This window comes from Suncus etruscus, chromosome 15 (assembly GCF_024139225.1).
Source record: "Suncus etruscus isolate mSunEtr1 chromosome 15, mSunEtr1.pri.cur, whole genome shotgun sequence".
NCBI lineage: Eukaryota > Metazoa > Chordata > Mammalia > Eulipotyphla > Soricidae > Suncus > Suncus etruscus.
The window spans coordinates 77,027,895-77,050,851 of record NC_064862.1 but is presented as its reverse complement, the minus strand read 5'-3'; the positions used below and the strand labels follow the sequence as shown (position 1 = coordinate 77,050,851).

Here is a 22,957-nt window from a genome sequence, read left to right as displayed (position 1 = left end):
GAAATGCAGATGCCAGGTCTGAGGGCTAAGACAGGAGCTTTCTTCCTGCTGCTGTGCTGATTCCAGCCGCCAGGTCTTCAGCCTCCTCTCTCAAGGCACGCCTGTCCTGACTCTTTTCTGTGTCTGTGCTGCTGCCTTCCTATCTCCCATCCTGGTCTGGAGTCCACAAAAGGTGGGGCCCAGCACCCCAGCCTGCCCTGGGCCCTGGCTTACTGCTGGCTTCTGCCACCAGCCCACAAACCCCAGAACTTTGTCTGATCTGTTTTCACAGTTCAGGACTTTAGTCACAGGCTTCTACTTGCTCAGGTTCTGCTCCTTGGCCCTCTCAGGAAGGAAGTCAAAGAGCAGATGGGGATTCTTCAGAAATCTGGGGTGCCCCAGAGCATGACCCGTCAGTATAGCCCAGCAGAGGAGGATCCCCAGGGTGCCCCTCATTGGTGCCTGCTGTTTCCCCGAAGGTTTGATCTCAGACCCTTTCTATGAATCTCCTCATTCTCCGCTGATGAGGATCTGGGGCCCATGTTTCTCCTAGTGTCCCTGATTGTCCCTATTTACTGGGACAGTCATGCCACACACACCCCCAGAGTCCGCCCTCTCTGCTGTCATCTTGGAGAGAGACAGAGACACCCCAATTCCTGCAGCTGGATCACAAATCCAGAGGGCAATTTCAGGAAGCCTCACCTCCTGAAAGACCCTGAGATGCCCCCAGGCACTGCCTGGGGGACAGTTCAGCAGAGTTCCTGGAATGAACAGGACAGAGGACACCCCATCCCCCCAACTAGTCTGCTGGTTAGAAGCTGCCACACCCCTAGATCGGGGCGGTCAGCCAGGTTCTGGCCTGGCTTGTTGGGTGGATATGGCAAGAGCTCTGAGCTCACCCAGGTGGGGTGGAGGGAGGAGCAGGAAGTTACCTGGCCTGACCAGCCTCACCTCAGCCTGGGGCAGCTGGGGTGTGGGGCTGAGGGGTGCAACTGGGAGACAGGGTTTCCTGTGGAGAAGGGAGGGAAGCCAGGGTTTAAGATCAGGTAGAAGGTTCTAGAAGTCAAACCAGGAAACTTCCCCTCTGCTTCTGCCACCTCCTAGGACACTGGGACCAGATGGTACCAGAAAAGGAGGTGGGGGAGTTCCAGCAGGTGTGACCTAGGAGCCTCCTAGACTCACCCCCTTTGGCTTTGAAGTTTCTAGAACCTTTCAGGGTCTTCCAGGCCTTCCAGAAACCTCCTCTTTTCAGGGACCTGGTCTGACCTGCCCAGCTCTGCCCAGGACACTCCATATAGGCCTGGGGCTGATGCTGGCTGGAGTGTGTGTCCTGCTGCCTAGGAGTCCCCCACCCTCACCAGCAGTATCCTCAGCTTCCTGTCACCCTGGTGTCCCCCAGCCCCTGCTCCCAAGGACTCCTTTGCTGGCTGACATCCCTGTAGAAAGCCCCTCTCCCTGACAACATAGAGAAGGGGATTAGAGAGGGCTACAGAGGGACTGGTGGGATGACCTCAAGTATAGGAAGAAAGGACCTTTGTGAATGGGATGTGGAGGATGCCAGGCTGTGGAGGTGGTATACCTGCATTGGGGTTGGGGGGCTAGTGGTAGCCAGATCCCAAGGTAGTAGGAGGCTGCTATTATACAAGATAGCCACAGATGACCAAGGGAAGGGTGACCTAGAAGGGGCTTCCCAGTCCTGGTCTGGGTGAGTCACATTGTAGACTGTAAAGGTGCACCTGTGGGGCACACAGTGCAGTGGGCACATGGGCCCCTGCACCCCATGGACCCACAGCTGTATTCATGAGCCCCCTGAAATCTCCCAGGAGCTCTGCAGCCAGGACTAGCGCCCCCCCCCCCATCTTCTTCTTTGAAATAGGTAATTTAACTGCCAAAAATCATGCTGATGCACACACATATGCATGTACAGGCACACAGCTATACACACATGTACACAATAAGCATACACAAATAGGTGCCAGGGACCAGCCCCAAGAGAATAGGCCTGAAGCAGGGGTGTGCAGGGGTGCGATGAGGATTAAAAAAATAAGATGGTGGGGCCGGGCGGTGGCGCTAAAGGTAAGGTGCCTGCCTTGCCTGCGCTAGCCTTGGACGGACCGCGGTTCGATCCCCCGGTGTCCCATATGGTCCCCAAGCCAGGAGCAACTTCTGAGCACATAGCCAGGAGTAACCCCTGAGCATTACCGGGTGTGGCCCAAAAAACCAAAAAAAAAAAAATAAGATGGTGGGAACTGGAGAGATAGCATGGAGGTAGGACGTTTGCCTTGCATGCAGAAGGATGGTGGTTTGAATCCCATCATCCCATATAGTCCCCCGAGCCTGCCAGGAGCAATTTCTGAGTGTAGAGCCAGGAGTAATCCTGAATGCTGCTGGGTGTGACTCAAAAACCAAAACTAAACCAAACCAAACCAAACCAAAACAAAACAAAACAAAACAAAACGAAACAAAAAAACAACACAGAAACAAAAAAACAAGACGGCCAGAAAGAAAGCACAGCAGGGAGGGTGTTTGCCTTGCATGTGGCCAACCCAGATTCCATCTCCAGCATCCCATATGGTCTCCTGGTTCTGCCAGGATTGATTCCTTAGCACAGAGCCAGGAGGAAGTCCAGAGCACCACTGGGTGTGGTCCAAAAAACAAAACAAGGCAAAAACAATAACAACAACACAAGACAGAAGAGAGAAAAACAGGGAGTCAGTGGGCTTTCAGCCTTGGGGACTGCCCTTTATTGTTTATTGTTTAGAACTGGTAAACACGAGGGAGGCAGGTGTGTAGCAGGACCAATGTTAACGGACAGTTGCCTGTCTATGCTAATCAGAGGTTAAAGGAGCCCCACCAAGAAGGTGTTTCCTAAGGGTGTCAATTTTAAGTAAGTCACTTTTTCAGCCCTTCTCCTCAGACTAACAATTTTCTAACCAAGGGTCTTTATTTTCTGGATGTCTGTGTATATAACACATATGTCCTGTAGTGACTGTCCAGAGGAGGACTATCCAGAACATGGGGCGAATGTGAGGTTCCCGGGCAACAGGGAGGGAGAATGGTACTCACCTAAAATGGGAAAAAGAGATCAATTTGGCAGAGAAGGGTCCCTGTTTTACCAAGGGAAGAGAGAAGGCAAGTGTGTGCAGGGAAACAGTTGGGAAAAGACCTTCCTGACAGGATTGCTTGGTGCTCAAATTACTCTGGGCTGTTCTAGATGGAACCAAGTGGCCCAGGGTTGGGATTCAGCCTTCAAGGGCAGAGTCATGCATGTGTTCTGCCTTTAATGCTCTCTCCCTGGCCCTAAACATGTCTGTGGACCTGTTTCGTGAGACCCTGTCCCTGCATCTTCCTGTCCTGCTATATTTTTAATCATCTGAGTCTCTGGTGAACTGTACCTCTTTAGGTTGCATTCTGGTTATGTGTTTTCAAAGGTTTTGTTGGCACATTTGTGAGTCTGGTGCCAACATTTGCCTCTGTTCCCTGTTTGATTTACTTTTTTTAAATTTTTATCATGTTATGCTCCCCAATGGGTGGTGGCTGCAACCCTGAAGGCAAAAGCACCCGGCGAGCTGTCCCAGAGTCACAGGGTCCAAAACAAGGCTCTGAAAGGCATAAAGGGGAGCCCAACACATCTCCCTAGATGACCTTGGCCTTTAGCCATGAGGGGATCTGTGGCCTTTGGCTGATGAGGAGTGCCGTAGAAAAGATCCAGATCAGCAAGGAAGACTCAGAAATGCTTAGGGTCAAGGTTGGGAGCGTGGTGGAGATCCAGCACAAGACCTGGAGGCTGAAGAGCAATTCTTTGGGAACAGGGGTGATGGGGGGATACAATGGGAAAACCCCCAGGTGTATCGGGTCATTGGCTGTTGGGAAGAGATGAGCAGTGCTAAAGAAAGAATCATCTCCTGTTCTCAGTATCTGGCCCTGCAGACCTGTGAGTATGACCTACACATTCATGGGCCTCACATTAGCATTTGCTTCTGTTGGCTCTTTGGTTCTAGGTAACAGCAACATGAAGAACATTGACAAGCAAACCCCTAACTTTAGGCATTTAATACTTTAGTTGCTGTTTTGGGGCTACACCTACAGTGTGGCTCTGAAGCTGCTCCTTTCAGTGCTTAGGGGTGCCAACTATGGAAACAGGGGCTCCTCCAACCCTTTCAGAGATAAGGGGCTGTCTCTACCCCTCTCAGCTGTCTACCTGCCCAGTGTCTTTGCTTTGAAATGAGTGCTATTATTTACAACCCATACAATTCACCGTCTTTAAAATGGTTTACAGGGCCTGGAGAGATAGCTCAGCGGCGTCGTTTGCCTTGCAAGCAGCCGATCCAGGATCAAAAGGTGGTTGGTTCGAATCCCGGTGTCCCATATGGTCCCCCGTGCCTGCCAGGAGCTATTTCTGAGCAGACAGCCAGGAGTGACCCCTGAGCACCGCCGGGTGTGGCCCAAACCCCCCCCCCCCAAAAAAAAGGGCCCGGAGAGATAGCACAGCGGCGTTTACCTTGCAAGCAACCTATCCAGGATCAAAAGGTGGTTGGTTCGAATCCCGGTGTCCCATATGGTCCCCCGTGCCTGCCAGGAGCTATTTCTGAGCAGACAGCCAGGAGTAACCCCTGAGCATCGCCGGGTGTGGCCCCCCCAAAAAAAAGGTTTACAGAGTTTAGCAACTATCATCATTTAGTTTCAGAATATGTATTATTCTGGGGGGACTTTTTTGGAACGGAGCCACACCTGGCGGTACTTGGGTTACTCCTGACTCTGCACCCAGAAATTATTCCTGGCAGGCTCGGGGGACCATGTGGGATGCCAGGCATAAAACCCAGGTTGGCCTCGTGCAAGGCAAATGCCTTACCCACTGTGATTATCATTCTGGCCCTCATTTTATTTCTTTTTGTAGCTGATTAATAGTTCCTAACAAGGATATACCATAATTTATTCCTCAGTTCATGAGTTTGTAGGCACTGGGCTGTGTCCACCACTTGGCTATTATGCATTATACTGCTGTGAACTGTGGTTTTATGCAGGCCAATGTTTTTAATTACATTAGAAATGAAATGGCTGGGTCATATGGTAACTCTGGGCTTTCATTTTTACTTGATCTTTTCAAGTTTTAATCAGTATAAAAACAAAATATAATTGCTTGTTACAATGCCAATAAAATTTTGTAGGTCAATTTTACTTAAAAGGTATGACATTAAAATAATTTTTCTAACAATAAACCTCTGGGAACTTTTGATACATTTAAATGTTAGAGCCAGTCAAAAAGTTGCTATTTCAAGCAAATAATATTTAAAAAAAATTGGTATGAAGGGCTTGCGAGATATAGTACAGCAGGGAGGGCATTTGTCTTGTACACAGCCCACCTGGGTTTGAGGTCTGATCCCCAGTATCCTATCTGGTCCCTAGAGCACCACCAGGAGTGATTCCTGAGGACAGAGCCAGGAGAAATCTCTGAGCATCAATAGGTGTGGCCCTTGACCAAACCCAACCCAACCCAACAAACTTAGGACCAAGCTGTTAATTTTTGTATTTCCTTTTTAGGCATTGCGGTTTACATTTTGAAGAACTGGGAGACCAGAATTTCCCCAAGTGGGTGATAAATGTTCCCTTCCTTCAGGAAGCCTGGACTGGCGTGTGTGTGTGTGTGTGTGTGTGTGTGTGTGTGTGCGTGCACATGCGTGAGTGCAGGGGTTGGTGGTGGTGGTACTTCAAATACAATTGTGGTTACTCTCTTTTTATTTGCATCAGAAGGCAGATTTCTGGGGGGCACTGATTTCTTTTCTTTCCTATGAGGTGTGGGAATGCCTATGTTAGACTTTTCTCCAAAGTGATGAACCATTTTATATTCCTGTTGGTAGTGACTGAGGACTTCCGTTTCTCTACACACACATCTATACTTAGGATTGTCTGTTTTTGAAAATTAGAGCCATCCGGCTGGAAAGATAGCATAGTGGGTAGGGTGTGTTTGCCTTGCACGAGACCCACTTGGGTTCTATCCTCAGCATCCCATATTGACACCCTCCACCATCAGCCTGCCAGGAGTGATGCCTGAGTGCAGAGCCAGGAATAAACCCTGAGCATTGCTGGGTGTGGCCCCAAAACAATATTAAAAAAATGAAAACAAATAAACCATTAGTGGGCCCGGAGAGATAGCACAGAGGCGTTTACCTTGCAAGCAGTCGATCCAGAACCAAAGGTGATTGGTTCAAATCCCGGTGTCCCATATGGTCCCCCGTGCCTGCCAGGAGCTATTTCTGAGCAGACAGCCAGGAGTAACCCCTGAGCACCACTGGGTGTGGCCCAAAAACCAAAAAAAAAAAAAAAAAGAAAAACCATTAGAACTATTCTGGTCTAGACAGGCAGTACAGCAGGAAGGGCATTTGCGTCAAATGCAGCAAACACAGTTATCTGTAAGTGAAATTAGGAAAAAGCCCTGAGCGGGGCCGGGCGGTGGCGCTAATGGGGCCGGGCGGTGGCGCTAAAGGTAAGGTGCCTGCCTTGACTGCGCTAGCCTCGGACGGACCTCGGTTCGATCCCCCGGCGTCCCATATGGTCCCCCAAGCCAGGAGCGACTTCTGAGCGCATAGCCAGGAGTAACCCCTGAGCGTCACCGGGTGTGGCCCAAAAACCAAAAAAAAAAAAAAAAAAAAAAAAACCCTGAGCACCACCAGGTGGGTGGGGTGTCTCTCCCAAACCCAAACTAAACAAAATTAGATATCCTGGTGTGTGACATGATACACACTTGCCTTTTTCAAATGCATTTATTGCCTGTCTCTGCCTTTGGGAAACCGCTGCGTGTTTGTTGTTTTTTTGTTCTGCATCATTCAAAACTCAACAGTGAGGCTCTTTCTCGAGTCCAGATGCCAGATGCAGGTGTGCCTTCTTCAATCTTCATTCATTTCTCTCTCTCTCTCTTTTTTTTTTTTTTTTGGTTTTTGTTTTTTGGGTCACAGTGCTCAGGGATTACTACTGGCTTTACGCTCAGAAATCGGTCCTGGCAGGCTTGGGGAGCCCCATTTTTCTCTTTCTTGACCATGTTCTTTAAGCAAGACCAAAGATTTTCCTTTGGGGACCAGAGCGGTGGCACAAGCCCATAAGGCATCTGCCTTGCGTGCACTAGCCTAGGATGAACCATGTTTTGATTCCCCTGGTGTCCCCTATGATCCCTAAGCCAGGAGCGATTTCTGAGCACACAGCCAGGAGTAATCCCTGAGTGTCACGAACTGACCCCAATCCCCCCCAAAAAAGACTTTCCTTTTGATAATTGGAGGAGTTTAATTTTCAAAGTCCAAGAAATCTTTTTATTTTTGTCCTGTGCTTTTGGTATTCATAGCTACATAACCATCAAAGTCAGAAAGATGTAGACACACACACACACACATGTATATATTTTGGGGGGCCACACTCAGTGGTGCTCAGGGGTTACCTCCTGACTCTGCGCTCAGAAATTGCTCCTGGCAGGCTTGGGGGATTATATAGGATATCGGGGATTGAATCTGAGTTCATTTGGGTCAGTCACATGCAAAGTAAACACCCTACTGCTGTGCTACCACTCTTCCCTGACACCTATGTTTCTTGCCACGCTTTTTCTTTCTTTTTTATTTGGGGGGGGTTTGGGTCACACCCAGCAGCGCCCAGGGATTTCTCTTGGCTCTAAACTCAGAAATAGCTCCTGGCAGGCTTGAGGGACCATATGGGATGCTGGGATGAACCACTGTCCTTCTGCATGCAAGGCAAATGCCCTGCATCCATGCTAACTCTCTGACCCCGCTTGCCACATTTTTTCAATGTTTTAGCTCTCAAATATGTTTTCTGATTATTAAATTTTTTTTGTTTTGGGGCCACACCCAGAGGTGCTCAGAAATTATTCCTGGCTCTATGCTCAGGTCTCACTGCTGGCAGGTTAGGGGGACCATATGGGATGCTGGGGATGGAACCCAGGTCATCTGCATATAAGGCAAATTCCCTATCTGTTGTACTATTGCTCTGAGGACCTTATACAGGATTTGATTAGGGTTAAGCAGTGTGCAGGACAAGTGCCTTAACCTCTTGTGCTATCTCTCCAGCCCCTTTATTCCCTACAGCTCTTAAATTTCTGATGGGCCTTGGTGATGCGGGCCAGAAGGACCAGTCCATGAGTGGTGAGCGCAGTTAGAGAAATAACTGTACTAACAACTACCATGACAATGATAGTGAGAGAGAGAAATAGAATACCTGTCCCAAAGATAGGCAGGGATTAGGGAGGGCGAAAATGGGGAACATTGGTGCTGGGAAAAAGTTACACTGGTGAAGGGTGGCGCTCATTCGAAGACTAAAGCCAAACTGAACATTTTTGTAACTACTGTGCTTAAATAAATTATTATCAAAAAGAAAAGTTTGGGCCTGGAGAGATAGCACAGCGACGTTTGCCTTGCAAGCAGCCGATCCAGGACCAAAGGTGGTTGGTCCCATATGGTCCCCCGTGCCTGCCAGGAGCTATTTCTGAGCAGACAGCCAGGAGTAACCCCTGAGCACCGCCCGGTGAGATCCAAAAAAAAAAAAAAAAAAAAAAAGAAAAGAAAAGTTTATGGGGCCGGAGGAATAGCATGGAGGTAGGACATTTGCCTTGCATGCAGAAGAATGGTTGTTCAAATCCCGGCATCCCATATGGTTCCCCGAGCAAAACAAGAAAAAAAAAGAAAAGAAAAGAAAAGTTTCTGATGGGGCAACAGTTCTGGGTGTTTCGGGAGTCATGAGCTTAAACCATCATGTCTGATTGTCTTAGACATATGAAGGCTAGTTAGGGTTTGTGTGTTCTGGGGCTCTGAAGAGTCATTTTTCGAGCTGCCAAGGGTGGAGTTGGAATGATTGTCGGGATGCAGCTGAGCATGGGGAGTGTATATGGGGTGTGAGGTGGGGGGACCTCAGACCCATTCCACCTTCTCCAACAGGCAGCTGAGCTGCTCATTTCCAGAGACACCACATGTCTGTGCATGGGAGGAGCAGTTTTGTGCTCTTTCACCCCTTTTCTGTGATATAACAAACTGGGGACAAGGGATGGGGCGAAACAATAGCACAGTGGGGAGGATGTTTGTGGACAACCTGGATTCAGTCCCTGGCATCCCATATGATCCTGCGAGCCTGTGGGGAGTAAGCCCTGAGTACCTTTGGGTGTGGGACCCCTCCAAACAAAAATAAAAGAAATCAACAAATCAAACAGACTGTTTGCTCTTTAATTGTTAGGCTGGGCTGAAATCATCATAAAACCTGTTTGAGGATTGTGGGCTGACCTGCTGGGGTGCACTTTAATTAGGGCTCTTGGGAGCTGGAGGCAGGACCTGGGCAGGGCTGCCCACACCTGAGCGTCCCCCAGGGGCTTGCTGAGGGCTTCCAGCTTCCTGAGAGACTGTGAGGGGGGTGATATGGCTGGGTGGGACCTCGGCCTTCCTACCTGTTTTCCAAGCAGAAATGGGCCCAGAGTGTAGAGTGGTAGGGTTTGCCCCATCAGTCATCAAACATGCCCTCCCCCCAGCTGCTGCGTGTGTCCAAGCCTGGGTCAAAACCAGGGAGCTGGTCCTGTAAGGTGGAGCCTGCAGAAGCTGGAGTGGGGCTCCCCCACCTGCCCTGTCTTTGGTAGCACCTCATCTGATAAGATTAGATCAGGGCTTCAGGCATACACTGGGCTACAGAGGCTTTCACAGAAAACTGGGGTTGGCTCAGCCCCCAGGCTCTGGTCCTTGTGGCCTGCAAAGGGATGGTTGTTTTTACCTTTTCTGTAGGCCCAGGATGTAGTAGGGGGAGGCAGAGGTTGTCTTAGCTTCTCAATGGCTGGCAACATTCCTTTAGAGAAGCCAGACCCTGAGATTGACCATCCCCCAAATTGGGGCCAACATGGGGCCCAGATCCTACCCTCTGAAGGACCTTAAAGGAACACAAAAAACAAATCAGGGGCCAGAGAGAAGTAGAGTGGGTAGGGCACTTGCCTTGTGTATTGCTGACCTGGGTTTGATCCCTGGCATTCTATATGGTTCCTTGAACCGCACCAGGAGTGATTTCTGAGTGCAGAGCCACTAGTAAACCCTGAGCAAGACCAAGTGTGGCTTAAACAACAACAATAACAAAACAGAGCATTTGGGAGGGATGGGGGTGGGTGGAGGACCCCTGGGAGACACATGACACCTGGGGGGATGTTCCTGGAAGTCACCTTCTAAATGAGCTTAACTGAGAGAAGGACTAGCCAGGTGGGTCAAGGCACAGGAAGGGCATCTTGGCACAGAGAACATCAGAGGCTTAGAACTTGAGTCAGCAGGTGACGGTGACGAGGGAGGAGTGTCCATCCTGTTGGGTTGAGATGAAAACCTTTGAGTCCCATAGGACAAAGGGGTGCCTTAGGGTAGGAAGCACCTTAAAAAAAAACCTGATGAGGGGACAGAGAGATAGCACAGTGGGTAGGGCGTTTGCCTTGCAAGTGGCAGATCCTGGGTATCCCATATACCCAGGATATAATCCCATATACCCATATATAATCAGGAGTGATTTCTAAGTGAAGAACTGGAAATAACCCCTTGAGCATTACTGGGTGTGATCCAAAAACCAAAAACCACCACCAACAACAAACCCCCCTAAAATCACTGATGACCTATAAAAACAGACTGAGGCTAAAAAAAAAAAAAAAACAGACCGAATTTCCCATGACTCAAAAAACATCGCGGCCCCCCAAATTTTTCATGCCGGCTGCCTTCTCGAATGCTCCTTTGGACAGACACTTCCTCCTATATTCCAAACTGGAAGAAGGAAGGAGGGGTAGGTAAGGTGGGTGAGTCGATTTCTTCCCTCCTGGCTTTTCCCCTCTGTGCCGGCAGGGGGCGCACCGGCCAGCAGACCAAATCACGGTGGGCCAGAGAGCGGTAGGCGGGGCTTTCGAGCCGGATGCGAGCCTGGCGATTGGCCAGCCGCGCTGTCCATCACGGAGCCCCGCCCCCGCCGTACGTCACATGACGCAGCCCATCATGGCGGCGGGAGCGCGGCTGCCCGGGCCCGGCGCGCTGCGGGGCCGCTACTGCGGCCGCTTTTAAGAGGCGGCGACGGCGGCTGCGGCGCGGCCGGCCGGCCGGGAAGGATGTTCTTTCTGCGGCCGGAGCGTGGAGGAGGAAGCCGGGTGCGGGGGAGCCGACGCGACGTGCGCTGAGCTGGAGCCGCCGGCGCGGGTGCCTCTGAGACTGAGGCTCAGGCTGCGGCGGGACCGAGCGGAGGAAGCGACGGGCGGCGGCGACCCACTGACTCCGGCCCCGGGGCTGCGGTGCAGGCGAGATGCCGGGGCCGCCGCTGCCGCTGCTGCTGCTGCTCCTGGTGGCCTCCGGGGCTGGAGCCGCGCCGCTCGGGCCGGCGGCAGGTGCAGGTGAATTTTGCAGGCCGGGGACAAGCTTCTGCCGCAGGGGCAGGCGGGTGCGGCGCTGCATTGGATTGGGGGCCCCCGCGATGTGGCCTCACCTGTTGCCCCGAGATCTTCCCTTTTCCCTTCATGTCACCTGCTTCCTTTGCACCTAGAAATAAAGGACCGTGTTTCTCCTTCCTGATGGTTTTTTTTTTTTTTAAAACCTTCTCTCCTCCCCGCTCTGAAGTTGCAAATGGATAATTATTTTTTGGGGGGAGAAGGATGGAGAGATAAGAGGTCATGCTGTGCTTTCCTATTCGGGTTGGGTCTCTGGGCCTTGGAGGAGGAAACAACTCCATAAATATTTTCTATTTTCGGCAGCCAGTGATGAGAGAGAGAGAGAGAGAGAGAGAGAGAGAGAGAGAGAGAGAGAGAGAGAGAGAGAGAGAGAGAGAGAGAGAGAGAGAAGAGAGAGTAGCCGCCTTTGGAGTAACTAGCGACAGAATGGCCGTGTGTGTGTGTGTGTGTGTGTGTGAGAGAGAGAGAGAGAGAGAGAGATCGCGGTTTCTATTTTAGTGGCTGCAAGATGAGATTGTGTGATTTTTTCCCCCTTTCTTCCCTTATCCATTTATCAGTCCGTTCTCCCCACCCCCACCTCACCCCCAGAAACTTCCACCCCTGCAAAAGAGCCTCAATTTTTTTTCTATATATATTTTTTCTCCTTGAAGGAAGGAATAAAAAACTAGGCTCATATGCTATTCTCTTTGAAAGGAGACGCTGTTTCCCAGGATTGGGGAGATCGGAGAAAATGTAGCCCCGATTTATTCGTTTTGTGGCTGACTATGTAATATTTTAGAGGGCCAGAGAATGAAAGTGCTGCCCTAGCCCCAGGTGATCAGGAAACTCTCACACTCGGCCCTTAGGGTCCCTAATTGTGGGTTTCTTTCACAAAAGGGCTCTGGGTTTCACTAAACTGTTTAGCAACACTAGGTCAAGAGTTCTTTTAGAATGATGTTAAGTGAATTCAGACATAGAAGTTCCTGGTGTCCCCAAAAGACATGGTTCTCAGATTCACCTTGGTTGAAATCCTCCTGCCATTATTTCCAGAGTCCCACTGGTAAATGTCAGTTGACAGTTACCTTTGCACCAGGTAACATTTCTGCCCCTGCTTTCTGTCAAATATTTGTTAGGCAAATTCGACCCTCTGGTCTGATAGATGACTGTTTCAGGTGTACAGACAGCTTAGGTAAGAGACTGCCCTGACCTGGAAGGTGATAAATGGTGTGTGGGAAGATGTTGATACTATACTGATGGTGGAACTGCCCTCAACACAGGCTGAGAGCAAAGAGCATTTGTGTGGAGCCGGGGAGATGAGTCAGAGGGCTGGAGTGCATGCTTGCTTGGCATGTGGGAAGCCTGAGTTCGAACCTCGGTACAGCATGGTTTGCCCGAAAGCTGTGCTGGGAAATGACCCCCCAAAGTCAGAACAACAGCAGCAGCAGAAGAGTCTTTGAAAGGGATGAAGGAATTGACTAGTTGGCAGTCTTATTTGCATTTTTACAGTTTTTATTTATTTATTTTTTGGTCATACTAGCAATGCTCTGGATCTAAGCTCAGAACTCCTAGAGATGCTTGGGGGATCATATGGGATGCCAGTGATCAAACCTGAGTTGGCTGCATGCAAGGCAAACAATGCTCTACCTGCTGTGCTATTGCTCTGGCCCCACATCTTCACATGTTTTGAAAAAGAGAGCCACTGGAAATGTGTCACCTGCTAACCCTTTACCATAGTTTTCATTCCATCCATGGACGTATGAATCATAAATGCCTTTATAGTGTCATAAAGCAAAGCTATCGGAAAAGATTAGTCCTTTGGTAGAAATAGCAAATCTAAACATAATGTAGTCAAGAAATACTTGGCAATTTATAGCAGCTTTTGCATATTTCCCCCTTCATATTCTGGTACTTGGAGGCTCTACGCATAGGCAGGTGGCTGGGACCAAGGGTTAACTGGATAAGCTGTACCTTTGGGGTTTGTCTTGACCTCCCCAAATGACTACTAATTCTGGTAACTTAGCTGTATGCTTTCTTGTTTAGGGCCACATCTTTTGGTGCTTGAGGTCTATTTCCGGTGGTGTGTGGAGGACAATGCCAAGGTGGCATTGAACCCTGCAGGCACTATCTCTTTGGGCCCTGAGTTATATTCTTATTTGGGGGGGGGGTGTTTCACAACCAGTGGTGCTTCGGTTACTTCTGGCTCTGTGCTCAGAAATCATTCCTAGCAGGCTCAGGGGATCATATGGGATGCTGAGGTTTGAATCACTTTCTGTCCTAGATCAGCTGCCTGCAAGACAAACACCCTGCCACTGTGCTATCTCTCTGGCACCCCTGAGAAAAGAGAGAGAGAGAGAGAGATAGATAGATAGATAGATAGAGAGAGAGAGAGAGAGAGAGAGAGAGAGAGAGAGAGAGAGAGAGAGAGAGAGAATATATATATACATTTTTTTTTGCTTTTTTGTTTTGTTTTGTTTTTGGGCCACACCCGGCGGCGCTCAAGGGTTACTCCTGGCTCTCTCCTCAGAAATCGCTCCTGGCAGGCACGGGGGACCATATGGGTGTTGGAATTTGAACCACCGTTGGTCCTGGGTTGGTTGCTTGCAAGGCAAATGCTCTACCGCTGTGCTATCTCTCCACCCCCCCCCCCTCCTCCCGAGTTATATTCTTGACCCACCTGTTAGACCAAAGAATGATAAAGAAATGTCTCTACTAAGGTAACTGTGGCAAAGGGACCTGCTAGTTAGGAAACCTGGGCGTGTGTGGCAGAGACGGGAGCCGTTAAATGTGGAAAACCAAGCAATCGATTCTCTAGGCCTGTTCTCCGTGAAACTTGCTTGGCTATTTTCAAACACAGAATGGGTCTTTCCACACTGGCCTTGTTGTTTCTTCTTAAAGTCTGAGCTGGTTAGTAGTGTTTTGAAGAAAGCAAGATATCAGTAAATAGGCTTGAGGAAAAAAATACTTGAATTTGTATCTCTTGCCAATCCCCTTGCACAGGAAAGAAACAAGACAGCTGGAATGCTGCAAGTATTTCTCCTAAGTATTTGTCATCACACATCATTTCAGGGTTCAAAGTTGAAAAGGTATTTGCCTATTTGATGATAATAAACCTTTGTCAATGTCAATATGTGATGCCTTTGCCCATTGGGCCATAAAATAAAAACCTTTCTTGCTTGGGGGAAGAAAGAGAGAAGAGAGCAGAGCAGAGCGGAGAGGAAAGGAGAGGAGAGGAGAGAAGGGGGGGAGAGAGTTGGGGGAGAGAGGAGAGAGAGTTGGGGGATATTCTAAGCAATGCACAAAGTCTTGGGGGGCCACTCCCAGCAATTCTTGGCCCTACTTTGTGGGCTTGTGCGAATGAGGCCCCGAAGGGCTGTGCTTGAAGGTCAGGTGCAGGGATCAGATTCTGGGTCTTTGGCGCACCTTTTGGTGTGTACTCCCGCCCTTTGAGCTTTTCTTCCCAGTTCTTACTCTGGGTGCCTCTTTTCCTGAGAACCCTTCTTTCTGCAAGACCTTTGTTTTCTGGTAACTCCTGCTGGTTACTTCAAACAGGGTTAAACTGAGACACCTGGAGATCACTGACAGCTGGCCCCTCTGCCTCTAGGTTTTTGTTTTGCTTTGTTTGGTTTTGGAGCCACACCCGGTGGTGCTCAGGGGTGAATCCTGGTTCTACGTTTAGGTATCACTCCTGGAGGGCTTGAGGGACCATATGGGATGCCTGGGATCGAACCCTGGTCAGCCATGTGCAAGGCAAATGTCCTCTCTGCTGTGCTATTGCTCCAGCCCTTCCCTCTACCTGGTGGAAGGCGCAGGGCTGACACTAGCAGGAGCTTGTCCATATATGTGTAAGTGGCAGTTGGTTATAAATATTAGGACGGAGATGGGGCAAGGGGACCCCCCCCCCATTATTGTGCGTCTGTCAGGTAGCTGAATACAGTGTAAGCTTTTAGTAGTTCAGATAAAGGACGACCTCAAGGAAGTCTGAGCTAGTGATCGAGCAAGCCTCCCTCAGCTACTGATTAAACAGCATCTTGTGAAACAGGGACTCATCTCAGATTAAGCAAACAGACTCGTCTTAAAAAAAGTTTCTGAAGTAAAGGAAATGTTTTTCTCAAGGGTGAGTGTGAGTGAGAGTGAGAATGAGGGAGAGAGAAATTAGCTTCTGAGGATTAAGAGTTATTTTCTGGGGCTAGAGAGATAGCATGGAGATAAGGTGTTTGCCTTGCATGCAAAAGGATGATGGTTCGAATCCCGGCATCCCATTCTATATGGTCCCCTGAGCCTGCCAGGGGCGATTTCTGAGCACAGAGCCAGGATTGACCCCTGAGCGCTGCCTGGTATGACCCCCAAAACCAAAAAAAAAAAAAAAAAAGGTTTTTCTATAGCCTTTGGTGCAGGTGATTGCAGGGTTTCTGCCCTTTAGGGTCCAAGATTTGATCCAGGTGGGAAATTCTGCCATTTCTTTCCGTGGCAGAGATGTCGGCGGGGGTGGGATGGGATGGTGGTGAACAGAATTTGCTTCTTTGTACTGTGATAGGAAGTTTCCAACCATTTTGTAACTGAGCCGCCTTAAAGCTATCAAATCCCTACTGTTTCACTTTCTGACAAATGTGTGATTCTCTCAAAGTTTCTCGTTCCCGGGACCTCTGTGTGCCCTGGACGCTGAGCTGTGTAGATAAGGGCTGTGCTTGCCACAGGCGTGGCAGTGCAGTGGTAGGTCAGGGACGTCAGCAGGTGGGTGGGTTGCTCCAATCCACACTGATGACCTCAGAGAAGAATCCAGCTTCCTATTGCAGCTGAGTAAGGTGGGGCAGATCCTAGGAATAGCAGATAGTATAGACAGAACTTGGACCCTGCAGTTAGTTTCGAAGTGAGGCCCAGTGCTGCCCTCAGACATTGGGCAGGTGCTTGTTTGGGGACAGGGTTGATGCTGTAACCTTCCAGCTCACAGGCTATGCCCAGGTGCCAGGGCTGCTGTTGGCTGTGTTCTCAGTGGTGTGGACCTCTTCTAAATCTAGTGGGTGGGTGGGATCTCCAAGAAACCCAAATGGGGGCTCTTTATCACTGAGAATGCCTGACTTCATTTCAGCTCTCTTTGTGACTCAGAATCACTTCCTGTGCATTGGATGAAGGAGGAGCGCTTCTGGGGAGGAATTTTTGACGTCTGTGATTGTTACTGCTTTAGACTCAAAATACTGGGGACATGGGGCCAGAGTGATAGCACAGTGGGAGGGTATTTGCCTTACATGGGCCCACATGGGTTCCAGCCTGAGCATCCCCTAGGATGCCTTTGAGCACTATCAGGTATGATTCCCAAGTGCAGAACTAGGAGTAATCCTTGATCACTGCCAGGTGTGGCCCCCAAACAAAACAAGACGAAAAAATGCTGGGGACAAAAGTTAAAAATATCAAAGATGGGGGGCCGGAGAGATAGCATGGAGTTAAGGCCTTTGCCTTACATGCAGAAGGACAGTAGTTCGAATTCCGGCATCCCATATGGTCGCCCGAGCCTGCCAGGAGCGATTTCTGAGCATAGAGCCAGGAGCGATCCCTAAGCACTGCTGGATGTGACCCAAAAACAAAACAAAACAAAAAAATCAAAGATGATCTGGCTTGGCTTTTATTTTCTATGTTTTCTATGTCAGAGCTCAGAGTTTACTCCTGGCTCTGCTCAGATCAGACCTAGTGGTGCTCAGAGGCCCCCTAAGGTGTCAGGGATCACACCAGCATCAACTGTGCAAGGCAAGCGCCTGAATTCCTGTACTGTCTGGGCTCCGGGGATTAGCCTACTTTTATGTAATAAACCTGTTTTGAAGTATAAGGATGACTAATGTTCCTGCATGTGAATAATTTCTGGTTTTAATTTCCTTAAAGGAACCACTAACAATCTTAGGGTTAGTTGATCCCCATCAAAACTATCCCTTGGCAGGGAGTGAATACAGGACAGGAGAAGCCAGTTCAGTCTGGCTGTGGGTAGCATGAAGCTGGGACTTCTGGTGTGTGTGCTGCCCTCCATCCAATCTAAATGTGTTTCTTTTTTTTTTTTTGCAATCTTCTAATAGTGCTTTACTTAACTCTTAGAAATATTAGGGACCGGGGACGAAGCAATATCATAGTGGGGACGGGGAGAGTGTTTGCCTCCCACATGGCTGATCCAGGTTTGATACAGGCATCCCGTATGATCTCCTGAACACTACCAGGAAATGACCTGTGAGTGCAGGGCCAAGAATATCCCTCTTTGGGCTGGAGAGATAGCATGAGGGTAGGGCTTTTGCCTTGCATGCAGAAGGGCAGTGGTTCAATTCCTGACATCCCATATGGTCCCCTGAGCCTGCCCGCAGCGATTTCTGAGCGTAGAGCCAGGAGTGACCCCTGAGCACTGCCGGGTGTGACCCCCCCCCCAAAAAAAAAAAGAATAACCTTTGAATACTGCTGGCTGTGGCCCTGAAACCAAAGAAAATAAATAAGAAAGAAATATTAGGGGCTGCGGAGAGATAGCACAGCGGCGTTTGCCTCGCAAGCAGCCGATCCAGAACCTAAGGTGGTTGGTTCGAATCCCGGTGTCCTATATGGTCCCCCGTGCCTGCCAGGAGCTATTTCTGAGCAGACAGCCAGGAGTAACTCTGAGCACCGCCAGGTGTGGCCCAAAAACCAAAAAATAAAAAAATAAAAAAAAATAAATATTAGGGGCTGGAGATTAGTGGGCAAGGAGATTGCCACACACAAGGCAAGCACCTCTCCACTGTTCTCTCTCTCTCTCTCTCTCTCTCTCTCTCTCTCTCTCTCTCTCTCTCTCTCTCTCTCTCTCTCTCTCTCTCCCCCCACACACACTAAATTTTTTTCCTTCTTTGCCACACCCCAGCTGTGCCCAGGTCTTACTCTTGGCTCTGTTCTCAGGGATTATTTCTGGTGGGGCTCAGGGGACCCTCTGGGGTGCTGAGGATTGTGTGTGCGTGCGTGTGTGTTCGTGTATAAGTGTGTATGTATGTGTGTGTTTGGGTCACACCCTCAGCACTCAGGTGTTACTCCTGGCTCTGCACTCAGAAATTACTCTTGGCAGGGTTGGGGGACCATATGGGATGCCGGGTATCAGAGTAGGGGGTGTCCTGGATTGGCTGTGAATGCAGAGTAAACATGCTACTGCTGAGCTATTGCTCTGGCCCCTCATTTCTTGCTTTTTAATTACTTTTGGAGTTTTTGGTGCTCAGAAATTACTTTTGGCAGGCTCAGGGGACCATATGGAATGCCAAGGATTGAACCCAGGTTGGCTGTGTGCTAGGCAAATGCTCTCCTTGCTGTGCTATCCTACCTTTTTAAAGCCTCTATTTTTTTTGGGGGGGCCACACCCAGTGACACTCAGGGGTTACTCCTGACTATGTGCTCAGAAATTGCTCCTGGCTTGGGGGAACCATATGGAATGCCAGGGGATCGAACTGTGGTCTGTCCTAGATTAGCGCTGGCAAGGCAGAGACACTCTATCGCTTGTGCTACTGCTTCAGCCCCAAAAGTCTTTTATTTTAAAGGATATTTCACCATCTGCATATTCCTTGGAAACCCAGTGTGAGGTGCTCACTTCTGCAGCATATATACTAAAGATTCACATGTGAGGCCTGAAAAAGACTCATTCAAAACCAGCGGAAAACCCAAAATCCTGGGAGCTTGGGAAGTGGCGGCGGTTTCATAGCTGCTGTTTTCAAGGCACAGACCTGCAGCCTGTGGTGCTGATACACCACACAGTGCTTTGAATGTGGACGTGTGAGGTGACAAATAGCCTTGTGCCAGGCATGCTGCATTGTCGAGCTGCGTCGGACACTACCAATGTAGAGTGGTGGAAGCGCATTTAGCCTCCATCTGACAGTCTGCTGTGGACGGAGCAGGATTCAGAGCAGCTCCAGGTGGTTTCATAGTCGCATCCACACCTCACTGTGACACTCCCGAGTTAAACATTAAGTCATGAGCGACTGCTGGGGGAGGAGGGGAGAAGAATCAGGGTGTTGGTGCCAAAGACAAGAATGAAGCATTTGGGGCCGGAGCGATAGCATGGAGGTAAGGCGTTTGCCTTTCATGCAGAAGGTCATCGGTTCAAATCCCGGCGTCCCATATGGTCCCCCGTGCCTGCCAGGAGCAATTTCTGAGCATGGAGCCAGGAGTAACCCCTGAGCACTGCCGGGTGTGACCCAAAAACCACAAAAAAAAAAAAAAAAAAAAAAAAAGAATGAAGCATTTTCAGACGGGAGCAGGTGACTCATTTGGAATGGCGCCTTGGCATGACAGTTACTTGCCACAAAGAACAGGCATCTCAGAAAAGGAGCCCCGGTCTTTGGAAGGTGCTCGGGTTTCTCATGTCCATTGGGGTTAGCACACTGAAGGTTCTGAATTTCTCTGGGTTTTACCGAGATGCTAGTGAGGACGCAGATGAGGAATGGTGATGCTGCCTGTCTCGGGCTGGCGCCCGCCACAACACCACCCAGGCTTGCCTGGGTCTCTGTCCTTTCCCGCCCAGCACAAGAAATGACTTTGTTTTCTGCACTTCTGATCTCGAGAGGGTACAGTCTGCATTGTATTTTTGGTGGTTTGAAAGAGTTTGCATTTTGCTCTGTATGTTGATTTAGAAAGGTTTAAGTGTCTGTCAGGGCAAATAGTGCCAGGAGCATGTGCTGTGGTATGACTAGAAGAAACACCAGTTTGATCTCTGTGTACATGTGTGTTTGCATGTTGTTTTTGCAGTCCCAGTTTGATCTGTGTGTGTGTGTGTGTGTGTTTGTGTGTGTTGTCTTTGCAGCCCAATTTCTACACTCCTGCTTCTGTTTTGTTTGTTCACTCTACCTTGCTTGACACTTTGTTGGTTTTATTTATGGTTTTGGGCCACACCTAGCAGTGCTCAGGGATTACGCTTGACTCTGCTCTCAGGAATCACTCCTGGATGGTGGCTCCAGGGACCATATAGGGTGCTGGGGATTGAATCTGGGTCAGCCACATGCAAGTAAAGGCCCTACCCATTTTTTCTTTTCAAAGTATGCAGTGTAAATCCTCCTCTCTACTTCCCTCCCTCCCCACTCTCTTCCCTTCCCTCCTCCTCTCCCTCCCCTTCCTCCTCTCTCCTGTCCTCCCTGAGCCTCCGCTTTCCTCCCTTTCCTCATCTTCTCCTCCACCTCCTCTCCCTTCCCCTCTCACACTTGAAGGTGCTCAGGGGCTGTTTTCAGCTTAGTGTTGGGGGGGTGTCACTTGCTATATATGGGGAGATCCTGTGGTACTGGGGATTGAACCCAGGACTCCTGCAGGCAAAATATGTGCTCTGGACCTCCTCTCCCCCCGCCCTTTCCATTAATCCTCTGTCTACCTTTATCTGTCTGTCTCTCTCTGATGCTGTCCTTTCCTCCCTTCTTCCTTTTCTGGTGGTGCTGGGGATGGAACCCAGGGCCTCATATATGCAAGGCAAATGCTGTACTACTGAGCAATGTTCCTAGCTCGGGGGCTGCAGGAACCTGAGGTGCAGGGAGAGGCTGGGCCTTGCCCAAGCCCTAACTGCCTAACTTTGGTTGTCATTTGTTTTTCTAGTGGTGCCAGGATTTGCCCCCTCTTTTCTCTGTCTCTGTAACCCCTGAGCCGCCGCCACCTCCCCCCCCCCCCCCAAATAATGTAGTGCGCGCTACATTTGTGACTTGGCCTGAGTGAGGGTTTGGTGGTTTGAAACTGCAGTTCTCAAGGCTTCAGGGCCACACCTGGTTGGGTTTGGAGGTCCATCTAGCTCGGGATAGGAATATAAATCCCCCTGCTCTCACTCGCCATGTGTTCTATCACTAGAGCTATATCCACAACCCTCTTGACTTTCATTCTGTCCTGGCTGTGTTGTGGGTATATCAGATGTGAGTAGACGCATTCACCTGTAGTAAGGAGTGTGAAGTGGAAAATCTGGGAGGGCTGTGTGATGGAAGGCAGGTTGGCTTGCTGCAGCCTCAATTGCAGCTTGCAAAGAACCTGAGCTCTGAGTGGGCTTGCAAGGACGTCGTGTGCATCCTTGGTATTCACATTGGAGGTCCTGGACTTCACCTGGCCAGGAACCTAGCAGAGCAGGTGGGGAGGGTGGGGTGGGAAGGAGAGATGGTGGGGGAGCAAGAGAGTGAGCAAGCAAACATCCCTCCATCCTTCCTATGTGCCAGCATGGAGAAAGGTGATTATTTCAGCTTCTTCAACTTTGCTTTTCTTCTGGTCACAGACCTTTGTCTGGAAGAGGCCCTCTGCAGTCTGTTCATTCTGAAGCATTTTCCTCCAGACCACCTGTGTGGGCCCCACGGAGGGCTGTGAGGCTCTGTACAGAGTTCCTGCCATTCCTTCCTCATCTTCACTGTGGGGCTTGGCTCCATCAGACACCCCCGCTCAGGAAGCCTCTAATTTTGGGCAGCCTCTGTTTGCTCATACTGTCATGGGACCTTGAGTCCTCATGTTTTCTGGTTTCTGGACACTGGAGGGTTCTGTTGTTTAATTTTAAAATATAATGTCCTAGTGTTGTGGGGAGTGAGGCCTTTCTTGGCTCAGCTCAGTGCCTGTAGCCCCTGTGGCTGGCGGGTCTGTAGGTTGCAGGGTAACGGTGGAGAAATGAACCACAAGCAGTCAGTTGAAGTTTCAGGAGAAATCCAGCTTTATTTCAAGGTCCTATCAGCTGTGTGCCTTTCTCCACATGACTTTCCAGCTAAGATTTTCTTACAGTCTCTTTAGCTGCCCTCCAAGCATCCTTCTGCATTTCCTTCTCTCTCTACTCCTCCTCCCAGCCAGCCAGTGTTCAGAGAGGAAGTCCCCACAGTTGGGCATTCCAGTGACCGCTCAGCTGCTGGCCTCCGGAGCAGTGAGTGGCCACTTATTTCTTATTGGGCCCCAGTGGTAGAGAGGGGTCCCCATACCAGGAGAGCTGGAGGTTGACAGTGAGGAGAAACACGCTTATGCTGGGAGACTGCATTGGTCTCCATTTCTGTCCTTATTTCATTGTAGGGGAGATCATAAAGACATCTGAGGGGATCCCATAAAGACACCTGAGTTTGATATTACTCTTTGGGTAACAACACCCAGAATTGTCATTTACAAGTGTGGGTCACTTGTCCCAGCCTTGGCTGTTTTTTTTTTTCATTTCGTTTTTTGGTTTTTGGGTCACACCTGGCAGCACTCATGGGTTACTCCTGGCAGGCTCGGGGGACCATATGTGATGCTAGGATTCAAACTACTGTCTTTTTGCATGCAAGGCAAATGCCCTACCTCATGCTATCTCCTGGCAGGCTCGGGGGATCATATGTGATGCTAGGATTCGAACTACTGTCTTTTTGCATGCAAGGCAAATGCCCTACCTCATGCTATCTCTCCAGCCCTCTCCTTGGCTGTTTCTGTGACTTCTCTGCCCTGCTGCCAGCATCCTCCACTTTTGGGATGTACCTCTTTTTTTTCTTTTTATGTTTTTGTTTTTGGGCCACACCTGGCGGTGCTCAGGGGTTACTCCTGGCTGTCTGCTCAGAAATAGCTCCTAGCAGGCACGGGGGACCATATGGGACACCGGGATTCGAACCAACCACCTTTGGTCCTGGA

General features: G+C 49.7%; 1 protein-coding gene across 1 annotated transcript in view; it reads left to right on the top strand.

Moving 5' to 3' along the window:
• The first annotated feature begins 10,983 nt into the window (after window positions 1–10,983).
• LMTK2 (lemur tyrosine kinase 2) overlaps window positions 10,984–22,957 on the top strand; it is a 71,010-nt gene continuing 59,036 nt past the window's right edge. Inside the window, exon 1 of the mRNA XM_049788570.1 lies at window positions 10,984–11,356. Within this exon, the coding sequence (XP_049644527.1) occupies window positions 11,269–11,356 (88 nt within the window). The 5' untranslated portion in view covers window positions 10,984–11,268. The remainder of the gene's footprint in view (window positions 11,357–22,957) is intronic.